The sequence below is a fragment of the Hemicordylus capensis genome, chromosome 4 (genome assembly GCF_027244095.1).
Source record: "Hemicordylus capensis ecotype Gifberg chromosome 4, rHemCap1.1.pri, whole genome shotgun sequence".
Taxonomy (NCBI): domain Eukaryota; kingdom Metazoa; phylum Chordata; class Lepidosauria; order Squamata; family Cordylidae; genus Hemicordylus; species Hemicordylus capensis.
In genome coordinates this window covers 164539057-164557934 of record NC_069660.1, presented here as the reverse complement: position 1 = coordinate 164557934, position 18878 = coordinate 164539057, and the positions used below count along the sequence as shown (strand labels likewise).

Sequence of the window (18878 nt, the reverse complement as noted above, 5' to 3'; positions counted from 1 at the left end):
AGTCTTCATCCCTTCGTGTAGCTACTTTTTCCAGCTTGGTGGGGGACTTTCCTCCAAGCAGGCTGATGCACATACTAATGGCTCATGTATGTATACATCGAGATCTCAGTGAGTAGCCTCTGACAAGTAATGGCAGTGGAGGGCATAAAGAGATATGCAGTCCCTTTCTCCCCTTTTCTAAATTATATCTAAAATTGGCCCCTTCCAAAGCTCCTGTCTGATTCTGAAAAACTGCCCTCTTTTATCTTAGGAGTGGTGGTTCACTGGTACAGCCCCCATGGAAGACTGTTGGTTAAATACAGCTCCAGATTTCCCTGTGTGGAAAACAGGATTGGCCTTAGACAAGACAACCTACAGTAAAACCAAGTATCTTCTGAAGGTGCCAGAGTTTGAATCAGACTCTCTCTTCTCAGAATTGGAGAGCGAAGAATCGAAGACAGAACAGTTCTGAAGGGTCTCATGTAAGGGAATCCCTTTCTGCAAGCAAGTCTTTTGACACCAGGTCTCCTCTGCAAAATCTATCTCCATTTGTTAAATCTAAACTCCAGGGTCTGCCCTGTTTCCCATCTGTTGTCTGTTCATCATTAAAGTCATCATTAAAGTCATTTTGTCTAGTGGCAGAACTCAGCTTCAGTACAAACTTCAAGAAAACTTTGAATAGAGTAACATATGTTTAAGGGTATTTTCTTGCTTTCTGTTCCTCAAAATCCCAAATGTACACCTGTTGTATAAAGGTAAAGTTGCGCCATCGAGTCAGTGTCGACTCCTGGTGACGACAGAGCCCTGTGGTTTTCTTTGGTAGAATACTGGAGGGGCCTACCATTGCCATCTCCCGCCCAGTATGAGATGATGCCTTTTAACATCTTCCTATATCGCTGCTGCCCAATAGAAGTGTTTCCCATTGTCTCAGAAACATACCAGTGGAAATTTGAAACAGCAACCTTTTGCTCCTAGGCAAGTTACTTCCCTGCTGCACCATTAGGTGGCTGTACACCTGTTGTGGGTTCCTGGAAATAAAGGCCACTGAACAGTGCAGGGATTAAGAGAGCAAAGTGCAATGCACACTGCCAGAGAGCTGCAGCCAATCATGCTCCTTTCTGTGTGTTGGTGAGGTGGAGTAGAAATATGTAGTCACTTTGAAGGTGATGGTGTATACTGCCATGTCCACGTAAAATCCAGAGTGTGAGCATCTGCACCAGAACACTGTATATGCAAATTATGATAGCCACTGGGGTAGTAATTAAGGCTGCAGTCATATGCACATTTACCTGGCAGTCAGCCCCATAGAACACAGTGGAATTTGCTTTTGAATAACCATGCACAGAATGAGAGAGCTCAATCCAGCTGTGGGAGCTAGTGAAGCAGAGGTGATGAGGAAAGGCTGCCACTGCATGCAAAAAGCTCCTCTCTCATTGTTGCCACCACAGACCTGCCACTTAAAACAGCAGTGTGCCTGGAAGGTGAGGCAGTCCAGTGAAGGGGAAGAGGGCAGCAGCACTGCCTGAGCAACTGGTAAATGATTTAGAGAGGTCTTAGCACCCAGAAGGAGGTATCAGAAATTCCAGCTAGCAACAAGATAAAACCTCTTTAATCTGCAATGTTATTCTGACTTCAGTAAGTAATCTTGTTTAATCTGATATGTTTTCATTTCCCCCCTTTGCATTTACTTTGACTAGCCCACAAACACGTTGCTTTGAGAGAGGTGCAGTGCAATTCCCCCTCCCCTTCCACCTTCCACCAACTACCTTGTGCACTTTGACTGCTTCATTTTGGAGCAGGGCCAGCAAGAAGGGAGGTGAGGCCAGTGTCTTCAGCGGGGTGGAGCCAGCAGGCAAAGTGTAAACACACAGGGAGGGCAGTGTTGGCAGCAAGAAAGTGGGCCTGTGCCTGGTGGGGAGGGGGGATGCAGTTCTCCAGGTGCAGTTGCCACCTGAGGTTGTTGCCTCACCTTGCCTCATGGGGGAGGTGAACTCAGCTCTGATAGACAATACCTTTCTAGCACTGCTCTCTCCCTATTCAGCTGGGAATACTTTGGAAGCCACTCACCTGGGAATACTTTCCTGCACCCTATGTACTATCTGATGTTATTTCTTATGACAAGATTCATCATCTGCACCTGGTAACAGATAAAGTTAGAACCAAACTAGGAGTGACATTAGGAGAACTGTGGTATATCTCCTCTCTGTGTATGTTTTTAAAAAAAGGAAATTGTAGTAACAAAGATAACACGCTGCTGCTGCTCCTCTTGCTGTGATGTAGCAGGTGGGCATATGTACCACTCCTACTGCTGGCAGTGCTGCCACTGCTATGTAGGATGGAAAGACAGGTAACTGTGCTACTGGACTGTCTGACATCACTGCTCCAGCTTTTCCTATCCCCACAAGCCAATTGGAAGGAGAGGAGGAGATGAAGTGAAGCAGTGGCAGGGATGGGAAGCAAGGAGGAAAAGGAGAAGCAGTGCAATGCCTGACCTCAGAACTGGGCAGTGAGAGAAACAAAATGGCGGTGGCAGGACTGCCACGACCCATCTGCAGTTTGGGCTTGATCCACTTCTGGGTCATGACTCATACACTGAAGATTTCTGCGTTACTCAGCAAGCAGGATTGTATCAATTGGCTAATATTCAAATAGATGCTATTAACATCCCTTTATTGTTGCAATGGTCCTCAAGAAGACCAGCTTTAGGGGTCTTCTTGACAAGCTGTTTTGCTGATAATCAGTACCCTTTTCTCTCAATATGTCCAGTACTAGGGATTGGTTCATCCCATCCCCAGCCCTAAAATCTGTTTCTCAGATCAGTTTATCTGAGTTTATCAGTTTATAATGAGTGGCCTCATTAATTTCCCAGATAGTCCCCAGATTAGATTCCGATTAGACACCTCAGCACTGACATGTAGCAATAACAGAACTTCAATACACACAGCCTGATTTGGCTTGACTTTGGACTGGAACCAGGCCCTGGATATAATAGTGTGAGGTCTGGTCTGAGATAGATTTGTGAGAAAGGCAGCTCCCCAAACCCAAGTTCAGAATCTGATTTTGGCAGAGTTTCCTGACATTCCTATTCATTGTCAGCTTTTCATTGAACATGCGACAGTTTGTCAGTGGTTGGCTTAGCTCTGTTCTACCTCCCACAGTCCTACAAAACTACATTTCTCAGCACTCCTGAGACCAGGCTTGCAATGACACTAGCATGCCAGGCAGACACCAAGAGAGAGGTGAGACAGACTGCCCTGCCCCCCGCAACCCCCTGCCTCCTTCCTACCACTGCCAGAGCAACCATGAAGGTAAGTCAGTGGAAGGAGAGAGGATTTGACTTTTTCTATGGCTCAGATTAAAATCCAAGTCAGAGAAGAATGTTCAGAGCCATAATGCTTGCCTTGTAAATATGTGTATTACAGGTAGTATGAGTTGCTGCAGCGCATATTTCTGAACCAGGGAACACAAAGCAACATCGCTACTTTCACTTGTCCTTCATGGATATGTATACAGTATAGGTTTTCAGTTTCAGTTATACAGTATACTCCTTTTCAGTTGTGTGTCCTGTAGAATGCTTTGCATTGTAACAGAACAGCAGGGATTCTTTTTATTTCTATTTGGTAATGTTTGGGCCATATTTTAGTGGTAGGGAAGCAATGCAACAAGCCCTGCCACATGGTTCTGAATCCTGTACCACAACAGTCCTGGAGTGACATGGGGAAAAGCCACAGAAGCTCCCCATAGGCTGCTGGCAGCCTGCTAAGTTTGAACTGAATCCAAATGGATGGCTACAGATTATACAACAGTGACATCTTGTGGCTGTATCAGACTTGGCTATGGGAAGTTATTTTCAGGCTAAAATACTCTATGTGGGGCTGCTTTTGAAAAGCTGTATTCAGAGCCACCAGAATATTGTCTCGTATAAGGCTCTTGGTTCGCATCACTCCGGTACTGTTTCAGCTGCACTAGTTAGCAATTTGCTTCTGGACTCAATTCAAAGTGCTGCTGGCCTTAACCTTAAAGGCTATAGATGGTCGGGGCCCAGGATCTCTTGAGGACTACCTACTGTGTGAACTTGCTCAGGTGCTTCATTCAACACCTGAAATCCTGTTGATTGTCCCCCTGTTGATTGTTTGAGGTTTGGGCGGTAGGGATGCAAGACGGGGTCTTTTTGATAGTGACACCTCAACTGCAGAATGCCCTCTCAGGCAGACCTATATGGCTGCCTGGCTGCCTCACTTAGGATAGCACTTCTGGTGAGCAGCTACAACTGTCTTTTAAAGAACTCGTTAGTCTTGAATTAATTCCATTTATTTTATTTTATTTATTTAACATATTTTTATACTGCCCAAAACTCATGTCTCTGGGCAGTTCACAACAAAGCAAACAAAACAGAAAAAGATTAAAACATCAGTTAAAATAAATGACAGCAAAAATTAAAACACCAGTTAAAACAAAATCAATGATACAGCAAAAGTTAGAACACTACAACAATTCAAACTTTAAAACATTTTAAACAATGTTAAAACGATTAAAACAATATTTCGTTAAAAAGCCTGAGTGAAGAGAAGTGTCTTTAAAGACTTTTTAAAAGTTGTCAGAGATGGGAAGGCTCTTATTTCAGCAGGGAGCATGTTCCAAAGCTTTGGGGCAGCAGCGGAGAAGGCCCATCCCCGAATAGCCACCAAATGAGTCAGTGGCAACTGCAGACAGAACTCTCCTGATGATCTCAGTGGACGGTGGGTTTCATAACGAAGAAAACGTCCTCTTAAATACCCGGGGCCCAAGCTGTTTAGGGCTTTATAGGTTATAACCAGCAGCTTGTATTTTGCCGGGAAACTTATCCGCAGCCCATGTACATCTTTCAAAATGGGAGTAATATGGTATTCCTAGATGACCCAGAGACCAACCTGGCTGCTGCATTCTGTACCAATTGTAGTTTCTGGACTACACACAAGGGCAGCCCCACATAGAGCTCATTCCAGTAATCCAGTCTGGAGGTTACCAGCATATGTACCACTGTTCTGAGGTCTTTTATCTCAAGAAATGGATGCAGCCTGCATATCAGCCGAAGCTGATAGAAGGCACTTTTGGCCACTGCCTCAATCTGGGACACAAGGGAGAGGCTCGGATTGAGAAGCACCCCCAGACGGCATACTTGTTCCTTCCGGGGAAGTGTGACCCCATCCAGAACAGGCAGATCAAACTCATCTCTAGAGTTTCATCCCTGCACAATGAGTACCTCCATCCTATCTGGATTCAGTCTCGGTTTGTAATCCCTCATCCAGCCCATTATCGACTCCAGGCAGGGATTTAGGGAGGTTATGCCTCTCCCAGTGAGGCTGATATGGAGAAATAGATTAGGTGTCATCAGCATACTGATAGCACCCTGCACCAACTCTCCTGATGATCTCTCCCAGCAGTTTTATGTAGATGTTAAACAACATCAGAGACAATACGGAGCCCTGAGGGACACCATACAAAAGTTCACATTTTGAAGAACAATAGTCTCCAAGGGACACCATCTGGAACCTTCTGAGAAGTAGGAGCGGAACCACCGCAAAGCAGTGCTGCCCACTCCCAACCCCCTCAGACCTTCCAGAAGGATACTATGGAAAGTATCGAAAGCCGCTGAGAGTTCCAAAAGGACCAACAGAGTCACACTTCCTCTGACAATTCCCAATTGGAGCTCATCCATCAGGCTGACCAAGGCAGTCTCCACCCCATAGCCCGCCTGAAAGCCAGTTTGAAATATATCTAGATAATCAGTTTCCTCCAATTTTAATCTGGATTTTTTATGTTGGCTGTTTTGAAATTCTCCTTGAGGTTTTAAAAAAATATTAACATTTTTAAATTGACATAAGGATCTCTGACAGAAAGGTAGCATATACATGTTTTAATAAATAAAATACACAGAGTACCTAACTGTGTTTTGGGATATCATATCCTGACAGTAGATTGTTCTAATCATGCCATGAAAATAATTCTGCCTGTTGTTATCAAAGGAAGGGTGCATATGAAACTTTACCAGCATAATCGGTGCAGCTTCTATGTCAAAACTTATTAGGTTTGTTCACACACAACCACTGGAGGGTAGAAGGAGTGCCCAGCCTAGGTAGGAGAGTGGGCATGCTCCAGATCAGCAATCATGAGAACTCCAGACATTCAGGTAGGAGGTGGGGAGCATGATCGTGTGCAAGGTAGCAGCTGGATAGGACAGCTTTTCTTCCTAGCTTGGTGAAATGCTAGAGTAGGGCATGCCCATCTTACTCAGCTGTCACCATACACACCATCATGCTCCCCACCTGGAGAGTTGGTCTTCTGGGGAAGCAAGCATGAATTGTCCCCTTTGCTAAGCAGGGTCTGCCCTGGTTGCATTTGAATGGGAGACTACATGTGTGAGCACTGTAAGATATTCCCCTCAGGAGATGGGGCTCCTCTGGGAAGAGAATCTGCATGTTTGCATACAGAAAGTTCCAGGTTCCCTTCCTGGCATCTCCAGATAGGGCTGAGATTCCTGCCTGCAACCTTGGAGAAGCTGCTGCCAGTCTGTGTAGACAATACTGAGCTAGATAGACCAATGGTCTGACTCAGTAGAAGAGAGCTTCCTATGTTCCTATGTACCTCCCACCTTAATGTTTGGAACTCTCACAACTGCAGGTGGGGAGCACACCTGGCTCTCCTACCCAGGCTGGGAACACCTTTCCTTCCTGCCAGTGGTTGTGTGAATGACAGTGGCATTCCTAGAGTCTTTTCACATTGCCCATACAATGAACCGATTGCTTGAGGCAACGAAGCTTCTCAGTCTATCACTGCCGGAATTCTCTTTGAAAAGCCAGCAAAATGCTTATTGTCATTTCCCCCTTCCACTCCATTTAGTATGTACACATGAGATGGTGCTAATTCATTGTTTCCATTTTCAAATGTAAACAGTAGGGATGTGAGAATTGATTTGGGCAATTTGGAAATGAAAAAATCGCCCCTGAGGTCCATTGGCTAGATTCAAGTCCAATTCGAATTGCGCCAGATTTGTTTTGAATCTATTTGAGATTCGGATACCTCGTATTAATTCCCCCAGATTCCCAGCTTTCTTTTTTTAAAAAAGAAAAAAGAAAGAAAAAGCTAAGCTCTAGCCCTTGTAGATGTGGATTTATGGAGCAAAATGTGTGGCCACTATTTTTCAACTGCTTGGATTCTTTGGCGTAGAATAACTTTTCCTCAATGAATCCCTATGAGGAATCATTACACACCTTCATTTCTTTTATTAATTTTGACTGTTTTTGGACAGTGACAACTGTCAACTGCCATGTGCCAACTACACCCCCTTCCCACCCACAAGGCAGTGGGGTACTACTCAGTTTATGTTCTAGGAATTTTTTCAAGTGTTTAGACTCTTTGGTGTCTAATAACCTTTCCTCATAATGAATCCCCATGAGCATTCATTACATACCGAGTCTAAACTCCTCAAAAATCCCTGAAATACAAACTGAGTACCCACACCTCAAAAATTCCTAAAACATAAACTGAGTACCCAGTGGCTTGCGGGTTGGGGGGTAGTTGGCACATAGGGTGCCACTAATTCCCCACCCCCACCTGCAAAGCAGTGGGGTCAAAATGAACAGAAGAAATGGAGGTGTATAATGAAGACATCAAATAATCTAAACACTTCAAAAATTCCTAAAAAATAAACTGAGTACCCCAGTGTGTGGCGTGGGGAGTAGTAGTTTTGTTTTGGTTTGTATGTTCACACGCCAAAATGATAGGTACACCTCAACAGCATAGTTTATGATGATGTCATCCACCCCAATTCAAGATGTTAAAATGTTTTTTAATTTTTTTTTTTTAAGGTGGTGGATGCATGCATGTTGGAGGCACAAGAGGGCTAACTTGTGAACTGCCTAACCATTTGAACCAAATTTGGAACAGTTGTAGGGACACATAGGGACACCTTAACAGCGTAGTTGGTGATGATGTAATCCACCTCATTCAAGATGGCAGATGCATGAATGTTTGAGGCACAAGTGGGCTAACTTGTGAACTGCCCAACCAATTCCGAAGTGTCTGGAGGCGTTGTGGGCTGCACTGGTAGAGAAAGTTGTGATGATTGAGTTGGCTGAGGAGCTGAAGGAGGCTGAGAGTTTGGTCTCAATGGGTTAGGTAGCTTATGGTCCTGAGAGTTGGCAGTGGAGCCCTATACCTTTCCTGGTCTCCCTCATGGCTCCAGAAAGGAGCTAATTATTCCATCGGACAATGGTAGTTTCCGGACTACGTACAAGGGCAGCCCCACATAGAGCACATTGCAGTAATCCAGTCTGGAGGTTACCAGCAGATGTACCACTGTTTTGAGGTCATCTAATTCAAGAAACGGACGTAGCTGGTATATCAGCCAAAGCTGATAGAAGGCATTTCTGGCCGCTGTCTCAACCTGAGATACCAAGGAGAGACATGGAATCAGAAGCACCCATAGACTGCGTACTTGTTCCTTGTAGTGTAGTTGTGGAACTTCTGAGGTAGTTAATCATACGTGCTTGTCGGTAGTTACTCATATGTGCTTGCACCAGAGTAACCCCCCTTCCAGCCCCCCTTTCTCCTGAGTTAAAAAAAACCCACTCAGAGAGGCGTGTAAAAGAAAAGCACAAAAAGAAAAACAGTTTTATTCAAATGCTACAGACTGCTTATGTCTGAGGGTCTCTCAGCTTTTAGCTACAGGTAAAAATACTCAGTAGGTTACAAGAATACTTCAAAAAGCACCCTGAATGATTTTGGGGTGGATTGCTTTAAAAATCATGGTTACCCAGTTGCAAGGAACAGGTATGTATGAAAATACAAAAGCACCTTAAAAAACTTACAGAGTCTTATGCAATGCCCTGGCTGGATGGGCGAAAGCTAGTGATCTGGAAGTGATCCATTGTCATCATGAGAAATGGGTTACTGCGCCTGCGCAGGGACCTTCCAGATGGATTAATTATCTCCTCTCTGGTGCCCCTCCCTGCCATGCATGTGCTCAGTGCATTCCTTTTTCGGGCAGTCGGACACCATTTTGATTCAGATCCTTTTCTACCGCTGATGCGTTGAGACCTTCAGGTTATTCCTCCTCAGTATTAGAAAAGAAAGTGTTATTGAAATTGAATTTTTTGTTCTGAAGTCGTTTGCGCCCCCTTTAAGAAACTACACTGTTCAGCTTCAAATGGACAATACTACAATGATTGCTTATGTCAACTGACCAGGCAGCACAGTTTCAAGGTCTCTATGTGCACTGAGCATACAGCTTTGGGACTGGTGCATTTCTCAAGATGTTTCGGATAGCCATCCACATCAGGAGAGCTGGTCTTGTGGTAGAGGAGGAGAGCTAGTCTTGTGGTAGCAAGCATGACTTGTCCCCATAGCTAAGCAGGGTCTGCCCTGGTTGCATCTGAATGGGAGACTTGATGTGTGAGCACTGCAAGATATTCCCCTCAGGGGATGAAGCCGCTCTGGGAAGAGCAGAAGGTTTCAAGTTCCTTCCCTGGCTTCTCCAAGATAGGGCTGAGAGAGATTCCTGCCTGCAACCTTGGAAAAGCCGCTGCCAGTCTGTGAAGACAATACTGAGCTAGATAGACCAATGGTCTGACTCAGTATATGGCAGTTTCCTATGTTCCTATCAAGGGTGTGGAGAATGTCTTAGCGGACGACTTGAGCAGGTCATTTGAGAACCAACAACATTACGAGCAAGCGTGTCTAAACTGCCTTATTGCCATGTGGGGCACTCCCCAGGTGGATATGTTTGTGACAGAAGGGAACAGGAAGTTTCCGCAGTTCTGTTCCAGACTGGGCATTGGGTGAGTGTCTCTGGGGGACGCATTTCAGTACAATTGGAACAAGGGCCTGCTGTTTATGTCCCCGCCCTCCGCCCCTAGTCAACAGGGTTGTGGGCAAGCTCATACAAGGGCTATCTTAGTGACAACATGGTGGCCTTGCCAACACAGTTCTTCTCCAACAAAGTGGTTATACATAGTGATCCATATTTCTTGCCTAAGGTGGTAACAGAATTCTGCTTAAATCAAAGCATTGTGCTCCTGTCTTTCTTTCAAGAACCTGAGACTCGCTTGGAATGGGCTTTACATTTGTTAGATGTCAGGCACTGCCTTCTCCACTACCTAGATAAAACAAAGGACTTTCAATGTACAAAGCTGCTCCTTGTGCTTCTTCAAAGGCAAAAATAAGGGCATGCCAGTATCAAGACAGAGGCTATCTCATTGGTTAGTTGAATCAATTTTCTTAACATATAAGTTGCAAAACTGACAACCTCCGAAAGTAGTAAAATCACACTCTACAAGAGCATACGCCTACCTCAGCGGCTCACTTATCTGGACTCAGATTTAAGGGCCTGTGTGCTGCTGCCACCTGGACTACACATATGCCTTTATAAGGCATTATGCCATAGACTTACACATGGCTGTGGAAGCCAAATTTGGAAGAGAGGTACTGAAGAGAGTTCTGGAGTAGTGAGCAGAACAGCTGCACCCTCCGCCATAGCGAGAGAAAGCTGTTTAGTCACCCATTTCTCATGATGACAACGGATCACCTCCAGATAGACAGGTTGCTTATGTGTAACATATGATCTGGAGGTGATCCGTTGTCATTTGTGAGACCCACCCATACCTCCCTGCTGCAGCATTAGAAGCTGGCAGATGACTTACCTGTATGGTCAGTTGATTGGACACTTCAAGGAACATCTGAACGTCAGGTGCTCTGCAAGAAACTGAATCAAAATGGTGCCCGACTGCCGAAAAAAGGAATGCACCGAGCAACACACACACCTCAGACAGGAATGTGGGTACCCTCACGATCGAGAGGGAGACCAAGAATGAGGATGTGCTGAAAAACAAATCAGGCTATGACTGCCTGGTTTGGGGTCTCAGAAATTGCCAAAGGGGACCATCCAGGGAGCCTAATTCTAGATTTCAGGGAGCTTTTTGCAGACTCCTGTAAGGATAGAATGCAATAGCCATGCTTCCTTCCTAGCTAGACTTCCTAGGCTGCCCTTAGCTTCAATGTTAAAAAGTTGCTCCACCCCACTCCCACCCCCAGACTCTTTCTCTCTCAAGCACAGAGCAAGCCAGACTGGACAGTTCTATAAGAGTGTCAAGGAGAGTATACAGACAATCCAAGTCCATACCCCATAACAAGACTCTATGAAATATAAAGCTTTTGGCCTCAGATGTTGCTTATTGTTCTCATAATTAAAATTCTCACAATTAAAAGCATTCAGTGAAATTCAATGAAACCGTTCAGTGACATTATTACTAATAGAAATGATCTTCCGCATACTCATTCTGTTTCCCACCCCCACCACCCATTCCCAACGAGGCATACTTGTTATAACTTGGTCTCAGATGCCCTGAGTAGTTTGAAGCTATGGTGCATTAGATGCTGTCAAGTATATAACACTGAACTACATTGTAGTGTTATCACCATCACACACATGAAATGGGAATAACAGCACTGCGCTGTTGCTATAAACCACACTTTCAGCTACCTTACAGAAGCTACTCTCTTTCAGCTGCAGCCCACCTTCTCAATCTGCATAAGAGGGAAATAGTGATGTAATATTTTATTCCATTTGAATTGCCAGGGCAATTTTTAGCCTACTCTTCTTAAAGCTTATGAGATCACCCAGCTCTTTGTGTGTGTGTCCCTGTGTGTGACCCTATCAACTTTGGAATGTCTGAACCAATTTGGGCACATTTGGTACAGTTGTAGGGCTACATAGGCATCCCTACAACTACTGGCCCTATCCACCCCCAGCATAGTACCTCCAGTGACTGTTGCTGGTGTCTATCTTATGTTTCTTTTTAGAATATGAGCCCTTTGGGGACAGCGATCCATCTTATTTATTTATTTCTCTGTGTAAACCGTCTTGAGCCATTTTTGGAAGGGCGGTATAGAAATCGAATAAATAAATAAATAAAATAGGTACACTTCAATGATGTACTTTGTGATGATGCCATCCACCCCAGTTGAAGATGGCAGACGTGTGACTGTTTTGAGATGGAAGTGGGCTAACTTGTGAACCACCTACCTGATTTGAACCAAATTTGGTACAGTTGTAGGGACACACAAAGTGTGCCATCAAGTCAATTTCGACTCCTGGTGCCCACAGAGCCCTGTGGGTTTCTTTTGGTAGAAAACAGGAGGGGTTTACCACTGCCTGCTCCCATGCAGTATGAGATGATGCCTTTTAGCATCTTCCTATATCGCTGCTGCCTGATATAGTACCAGCAGGGATTTGAACCTTCTGCTTGTTAGTCAAGCATTTCTCCGCTGTGCCATTAGGTGGTTAGGGACACATAGGGAAACCTCAATTGCATAGTTTGTGATTATGTTATCCACCTCAATTCAAGATGTCACATGCATGAATGTTTGATGTGGAAGTGGGTTAACTTGTGAAGATGGTAATTATCAATTAAGATTATAGTGAAAGAAAAGTAGCTAGATTAGTTATTACCAGAACTTCTTGTTAAATATTGAAAAAATAAAAATAAAATAAAAATAATCTCATCCACACAAATAAGGCCTGAGTTAGAAAAAACAGTATTAATTCTTGTATTTGCTTCTCCCTTTTGTTGGCGAGGTGGAGAGGGAAAACAGGAGCTACCCAATGATACAGCCACCACACATTGAAATCCTCGATTTTCTCTAGTTTCCTGCAAGCAAATGAACAAATCCCAGCTCGACCCCGATCCAAAGAAGTTCAAAAGCTATTAGGAAGTCCCGTCTTCTGCCAACGTAATTTTTGAAAAGTTTTATTTTTAAGTCTATTTAAAAACTTGTTTCCACTCTCCATGCACAAGAAGTATTGATTCACTCTTTAAAAATTCATTGAAGATTTATTTTTAAAAGCGAAGCAATTCAATTTATTCGTTAACCGAAACGCTTTTAAACCACTTTTATTGCAGGGAAAGGAAAAAAGAAGAAGACGGAATGGTGCAAGAGGGAGGGAGACCCTGGGCGTGGAAGTCCATGAGTTCGCACAGCTTTAACTTCTAGAATCTGGCCGCCGCCATGACACCACAGGCAGGAGTAAGCACTTGAGGTAACTGGTCTAATCGCGATACTGAAAAAGCATCGCTAGCTCGGGGAAGGGGAGAGAAACTAGCTGTGCTTTCTCCCCCTCTCTGTCTCCTTCCCGCTTTTGTTTGATTCTATGTTTTCAGCGTTTTTCCTCCTTAAAATATAGCCTGGGTCAATACAACTCTTACAATTTAACAGAAAATAAACGAGAAGGTTAAAAGGAAGAACAAAACGCTCCTCATAAGCTGGCTGAGCGTGACGTAACTTGACGCTCTTGGATGGGGCGGAGCTCCCGCCAAATTCAAACAATCCGCTCCGGCATCTGAGTGTTTTTTTTGCTGTGGAGGCTGAGACTAGGCCAGGCGTGGCGAGTAAGTTTGTTTGAAAACTTCTTAGGAATTGAGATGGGGGCGGGAGGGAAGCTGACCCGGAGAACGATGACGGGCGAGCTTGGACTTGGAGCAGTCTGGCGGGGCGGGTTGGGGCTTCTTTTCCGGAGGGGAAAAGCTTTAAACATGGGGGCTACTGAGGCTATGTCAAGGAAAACCAAACCTCCATGTGCATCCTCTGGATGCTTGGGTCAAAGAACAGCGGGTGACCCACCACCTTCGTTCTGTGAACTTCCTGGGGGCACCTCGCTGTCTGGACCGCCTGGTCAGCTCCAGCCAGACGGTTACTGTTTTCATATGGGGAGGAGTGGAGGAATACTTTCCAATCAAACCTTTGAACTTGTTTAGAATATAACATTCAAACTGTACTAAGTAAACATGTGTCATTGATTTTGTTTTCTTCTAATCAAATACAAATTTTAATCTGTTTTTGCTATTGAGCCCTGCCAGCCATCACTAACCATTGAGATAGGTATATAGTAAGGCAAATTAACCCTGTGTACTTCCTTACTTTTGTTTACTGAACATAAGCCACTCCTGCTAAATCAAATCCTAGTTAGTATAGGAGATACTAAATTTTGTGGAAAATCACATTACTGGTGGCAAAGTAAAAAGGACAGATCTCCCTGTTCTTCATACACAGAAGAAAGTGATCTGAGTGAGACTGAAGTTGAGTCCACACACTTATGCATGTACAGTTTCTTATCTTCTTGCAGCACTATGTTCTCTTTATTAATCAAATAAACTGCACTTACTGGAAAGAATTCCCTCTTCTCTACTGTTATGAAAGGGGCATATCTTGACACCATCTAGCTATTTTGCAAGATTGTTAAGGTTTGGTTTCTTTCTATTTCCCCAAGATTCAGAGCAGTTTCAGTTAGTGCTGTAAATCTTATGAAGCTTTCCAAAACTGGCTACCCTGAAACTGCTGCTTGCTTTGTTTAAAACTCTTATGTCTCTTCGGTCTCCAGCACACTGCTGCTTGCCTTACATTAACTCTTACTCTATTCATTCATAGGGGTGCCATGAGAACTTTTTCTTGCCCTTATCAGCATTTTTGCTGGGGCAGCTGCTGATAAAGTATATTCTAAGTAACACCTCAGATTTGTCTTGCTACTCTCTACACAGAGTTATAATGTATGAAGCATGTTGTATTGTCCTTTCTACATGGGCTGGACTTCTTGATCAGTGTATTCTCATGTCAGCCATCTGGATGTAATCTCATGTGTTGGTATACATATGGTAATATAAAGTAAAGGTAAACTTGTGCTGTCAAGTCAGTGTCGACTCCTGGCAACCACAGAGCCATGTGGTTTTCTTTGATAGGAGGGGTTTTCCATTGCCATCGTCTGTGCAGTTTGAGATGATGCCTTTCAGCATCTTCCTATATCGCTGCTGCCCAGTATAGGTGTTTCCTATAGTCTGGGAAACATACCAGTGGGGATTCGAACCAGCAACCTCTTGCTCACTACGCAAGTTACTTCCCCGCTGCGCCATTGGTATATACCTGTAAGGAAAAACTGAAGTATAAAGTGGTGATCTGCTGTAACTAATTGCACACTAAATGTTTTCTTTCCTTGCAGGATGGATAATTGTACCTTTCCAAGATACAGTGACAATGACATTGTTGTACACATTCGCAATTGCTTACTGACTGGAAGTGAGGCCAAAAGCTTTTCCAAAAGTGACTTATTTCCAAAAAGCAAGGTAAAGACCACAAAAGAGCTTATTTGTTAAGCAGAATCCTGATGCCCAGCATCAGGATTCCTCAGATTCACTGGCATTTGTACCAAGCCACACTTTGTGGTTTCCAGGATGTTTAATTTGGAGTCCCACTGTCTTTAGTTGGGCTTCTAGGAAGGTATGCAAAGCATTGTACCTTGATCCCTGACCTCACATTAACCTCAACGGGAAGGTCGGGGACAATCCTCTGCTCCCCTCGATAATGATTGGATATCGTTGTGGAAGACTTTGGAAGCCAAGTGCAGCTGCAGGGATGATCTCTCTCGCTCGCGCGCACACATCTAGTAGTAAAAGCCGAAGTGCCCCTACTGCCCAAATAATCTGATCTAGCCTTCCATGCCCACTTGGATCTGGACTAGGGTTGGAGGGGAGATTTTTCCATAGCTGGACTGTGGAAATTCCTCCCCCTCCCCAATTTCAAGCTGTAGAGGAAGGTGGAGCTCCTCTCATCATCCTTGCCAAACGGTGATAGGTCATCTGCCATGATTAGTGAAATTATGGAACTCCGCCCAGCAACATGGTTTGTGTCCAGCATTTGTTTTGCTTGTGTACAGAGCCAGAATTGCAGTTGTTGCTTGATGGTAAAGCTACTGTGTTGATCTTTGTCTTTCAGATGTTTGTGGAAGTTTGAGTAACAAGCTATGGTTTGCTGCTGCCCACTTATCCTTTGTGCACAAGGGATGGAGAGCAGAAGCTTTTTCTAGTTTGTGGCAAACCATAGTGTGCTCTCAAACTAGCATCCAAAATTGTGCTTTGGGAACTTGGTGTGAGGATAGACACCATAACGAACTATGGTTTGAATAAGATATGTAAGCTTCTGATCTCCTTCCCTCATTTGAAGGAGAGGGGAGAAGGAAGTGCACGAGTCTGAGACTACCCACTGCTCATTCTCATTATTTATTTATTCATGCAGTGATATAAATGGCAGACCATATCTGAATTTAGCCGTTGTCCCTGTATAATGCATGAAAGATAAATTTCTTACATTGTGCATGCACTTTATTTTTAAAGAGGTGACCATTTACCATAGTTACAGTGGTATGTACTTGCATGCATTTTTCAGCTAAAGACAAATGGTAACAACCCATACAGCAGAGGAGTTGTGTATGCTGTTGTACTAGATGCAGGGCCACTTCCTATGACTGGTGGAAATAATGTTCCTGAAAAATACTACTTCAGGGTGCTGGTGACTGAAGTATTACTGATTTGCTAATTCTGCTGAGCCATTTTCAACCTTATATTTTCAGCAAGCTCTTCTGCATGAAGAGCTTTGGCCCATTCTCTGGGGGGGAAACAATCTGAAGGCTTCTTAATTATGTGTAGTTTTTAAATGGTTGACTGTTCTTGGTGCATATAAAGAACATGTTAACTTTAATAGTTCCTATATAAGCACTGAAGGAGGATGCATCCATTTATTATATTTTTATACACACACACATACCCTTTATCCTGGGTCCCGAGGACAGTACACAAAACTGAAAAACATCACGCTAAGAACAGTACCATTAAACAACAAAGATTAGCAGCCTGTCAGTGGCAAGCATGCTTTTAAAAAACACACACACACACACACAAAAACAGACTTTGGTAAGGATGGGTGTTGGTTTATCGTGCTTGGCATAAAGTGAAAGTCTGTTTCTCACCCCTACCCACCTACCCCTCCCTGAGTTCTCTGCAATGTGTGGGGAACCTGGGAGCAGAAGGAGGTCTTATTTTGTGCTTGGTGTGCGGAGAAGGGGCACCTGCCAGACGTAAATTTATGGTCTCTACTAGGCAATTGCATCTGTGGATCCCTTGCTTTGGGAATTCATCCAAGCATATAAAGTGGCTTAGTGATCCATTATAGGGCTGTGAAAATATACTAGTTTTATAATGCAGTTTTGTCTTTGCAAGTGGAATTTTAAACCAAATAAATGTAAATGCAGTCTAAATTTATTCTGATCTCTGAATCTCCCCCCCCCCGCACTTTTTTTTTTTTTAGCCGGAAGTACTTCAGATGATTTTTATGAGAGCCTTACAAAGTGTATATGGAATCCGACTGGAACACTTTTATATGGTAGGCATATAGTAAGGCATGAGTAATATGCACTGGATTCAAAATAAAAGTGGAACTTCAATGTGCCATAATTCAGGGGATAATACCTGCTAATATGAAGCAGTTGTGGTTTTTTAAATTACCTGATGCAAACTAAAAGTCAGTGTTAGGCTTCTCAAAAGACTACATCAGGAGTCTGCAACCTGCTGCTCTTTGAGCGGTGCATGCATGAAGCGCTCTCTTTAATATGACATGGTAAATGAAATGTAATCTTGACATATTCATAATAACAATGCATGTGCAACTTATTTTTCTTCATACTGTTCATTGTATTACTTGATATGTATAATATAGGAACATAGGAAGCTGTCTTATACTGAGTCAGACCATTGGTCCATCTAGCTCAGTATTGTCTACATAGACTGGCAGTGGCTTCTCCAAGGCTCCAGGCAGGAGTCTCTCTCAGCTCTATCTTGGAGAAGCCAGGGAGGGAACTTGGAACCTTCTGCTCTTCCCAGAGTGGCTCCATCCCCTGAGGGGAATATCTTGCAGTTCTCACACTTCTAGTCTCCCATCCATATGCAACCAGGGCAGACCCTGCTTAGCTAAGGGGACAATTCATGCTTCCTACCACAAGACCATCTCTCCTTACGAAAGAGTTAGGACTCGACACAGCCAGAGCTACAGAGTACACTAGTAAGGAAACACCAGGGGAGAAAGTGAAAGAGAGAAGAAATAATAATGCTTTAAGAAATAATTGGAATGCAAAAACAATAAAATATAACCATTAAGCTGCTTGGTAATGAACAGAAGTGGGCTGCATTTGATTCCCCTACGTATTATTGTGAAGGCCGTTAGTCAAGGTGTTCTCAGTGGATGGAGTGACTTCCTGGAGTGTGTTTGATTGTCAGAAGCTGGGTGTGAACAGTTATCCAAACAGATTATAATACTACAGTAATTTGTAAACTTCATCAAAGGGAAGTTAATATGTTATGGGATAAACAAAGAGCTAGTAAATCCATAACTGATGGTACTTGTATTTACTAGAGTAGTCCTTGAAGAACTGATACTGTCAAATTCCAGTCTTTTCACTGGGATGGCACAAGTTGCGTTTTCCAGAATAACAACTAGCATGATTACAAACAGGATGGCAGAAAGCTACTGTTCCTGTTTTAGGGCTGACTTTCATCTTTCCTTACAGTTATTTCATACATTTACTTTTATTTGACTGTTGTAGTTTAATAAAACCAGTATCAATTTTACCAGACTTGTGCTGTTTGGATACTTCACAGAAAAGCAGTCTACAATGCTGCAGATAAATTCTGAATCTTCACTTGTATCTAGAGAACTAAATAAAGCAAGAGATTGAAGTCCTTCATGTTACAACTTACTGGTTTTGTTGTCTTCTTAGATGCCAGTGACATTTGAAACTGCATATCCCCAGATCTTTGAAGGCTTCCTACCGATAGGAAATCTATTTATTAAAATGTGAGTGTGATAAAATTGCGTTTGTAACAAAATTCTCTACTTCGAATTTGATTTGTGATGGAATTTCTGTGTAGTAAAGGCAAACCTTTCAGCTTATTTCAATAGATTGAAAAGGTTCTTACTCCGGTCAAACTCCGGGTTTGGATAACTTCATTGAGGAGAGGTCTATCAACGGCTACTAGTTGGAGGAC

General features: G+C 43.5%; 2 protein-coding genes across 12 annotated transcripts in view; both read left to right on the top strand.

The window, feature by feature from the left end:
• Window positions 1-588, top strand: part of ADCY10 (adenylate cyclase 10) — a 120922-nt gene extending 120334 nt beyond the window's left edge. For all 10 annotated transcript variants that reach the window (XM_053246708.1, XM_053246705.1, XM_053246709.1 and 7 more), the window contains one exon: window positions 251-588. In XM_053246708.1, coding sequence (XP_053102683.1) covers window positions 251-451 — 201 coding nt within the window. In that variant the 3' untranslated portion in view covers window positions 452-588. The remainder of the gene's footprint in view (window positions 1-250) is intronic.
• Window positions 589-13060: 12472 nt separating this feature from the next.
• NUF2 (NUF2 component of NDC80 kinetochore complex) overlaps window positions 13061-18878 on the top strand; it is a 35513-nt gene continuing 29695 nt past the window's right edge. Inside the window, exons 1-4 of one of the 2 annotated variants that reach the window (XM_053249412.1) lie at window positions 13061-13403; window positions 15005-15128; window positions 17146-17220; window positions 18611-18687. In XM_053249412.1, the coding sequence (XP_053105387.1) occupies window positions 15006-15128; window positions 17146-17220; window positions 18611-18687 (275 nt within the window). In that variant the 5' untranslated portion in view covers window positions 13061-13403; window position 15005. The remainder of the gene's footprint in view (window positions 13404-15004; window positions 15129-17145; window positions 17221-18610; window positions 18688-18878) is intronic. The other variant, XM_053249411.1, reaches the window with a different exon arrangement.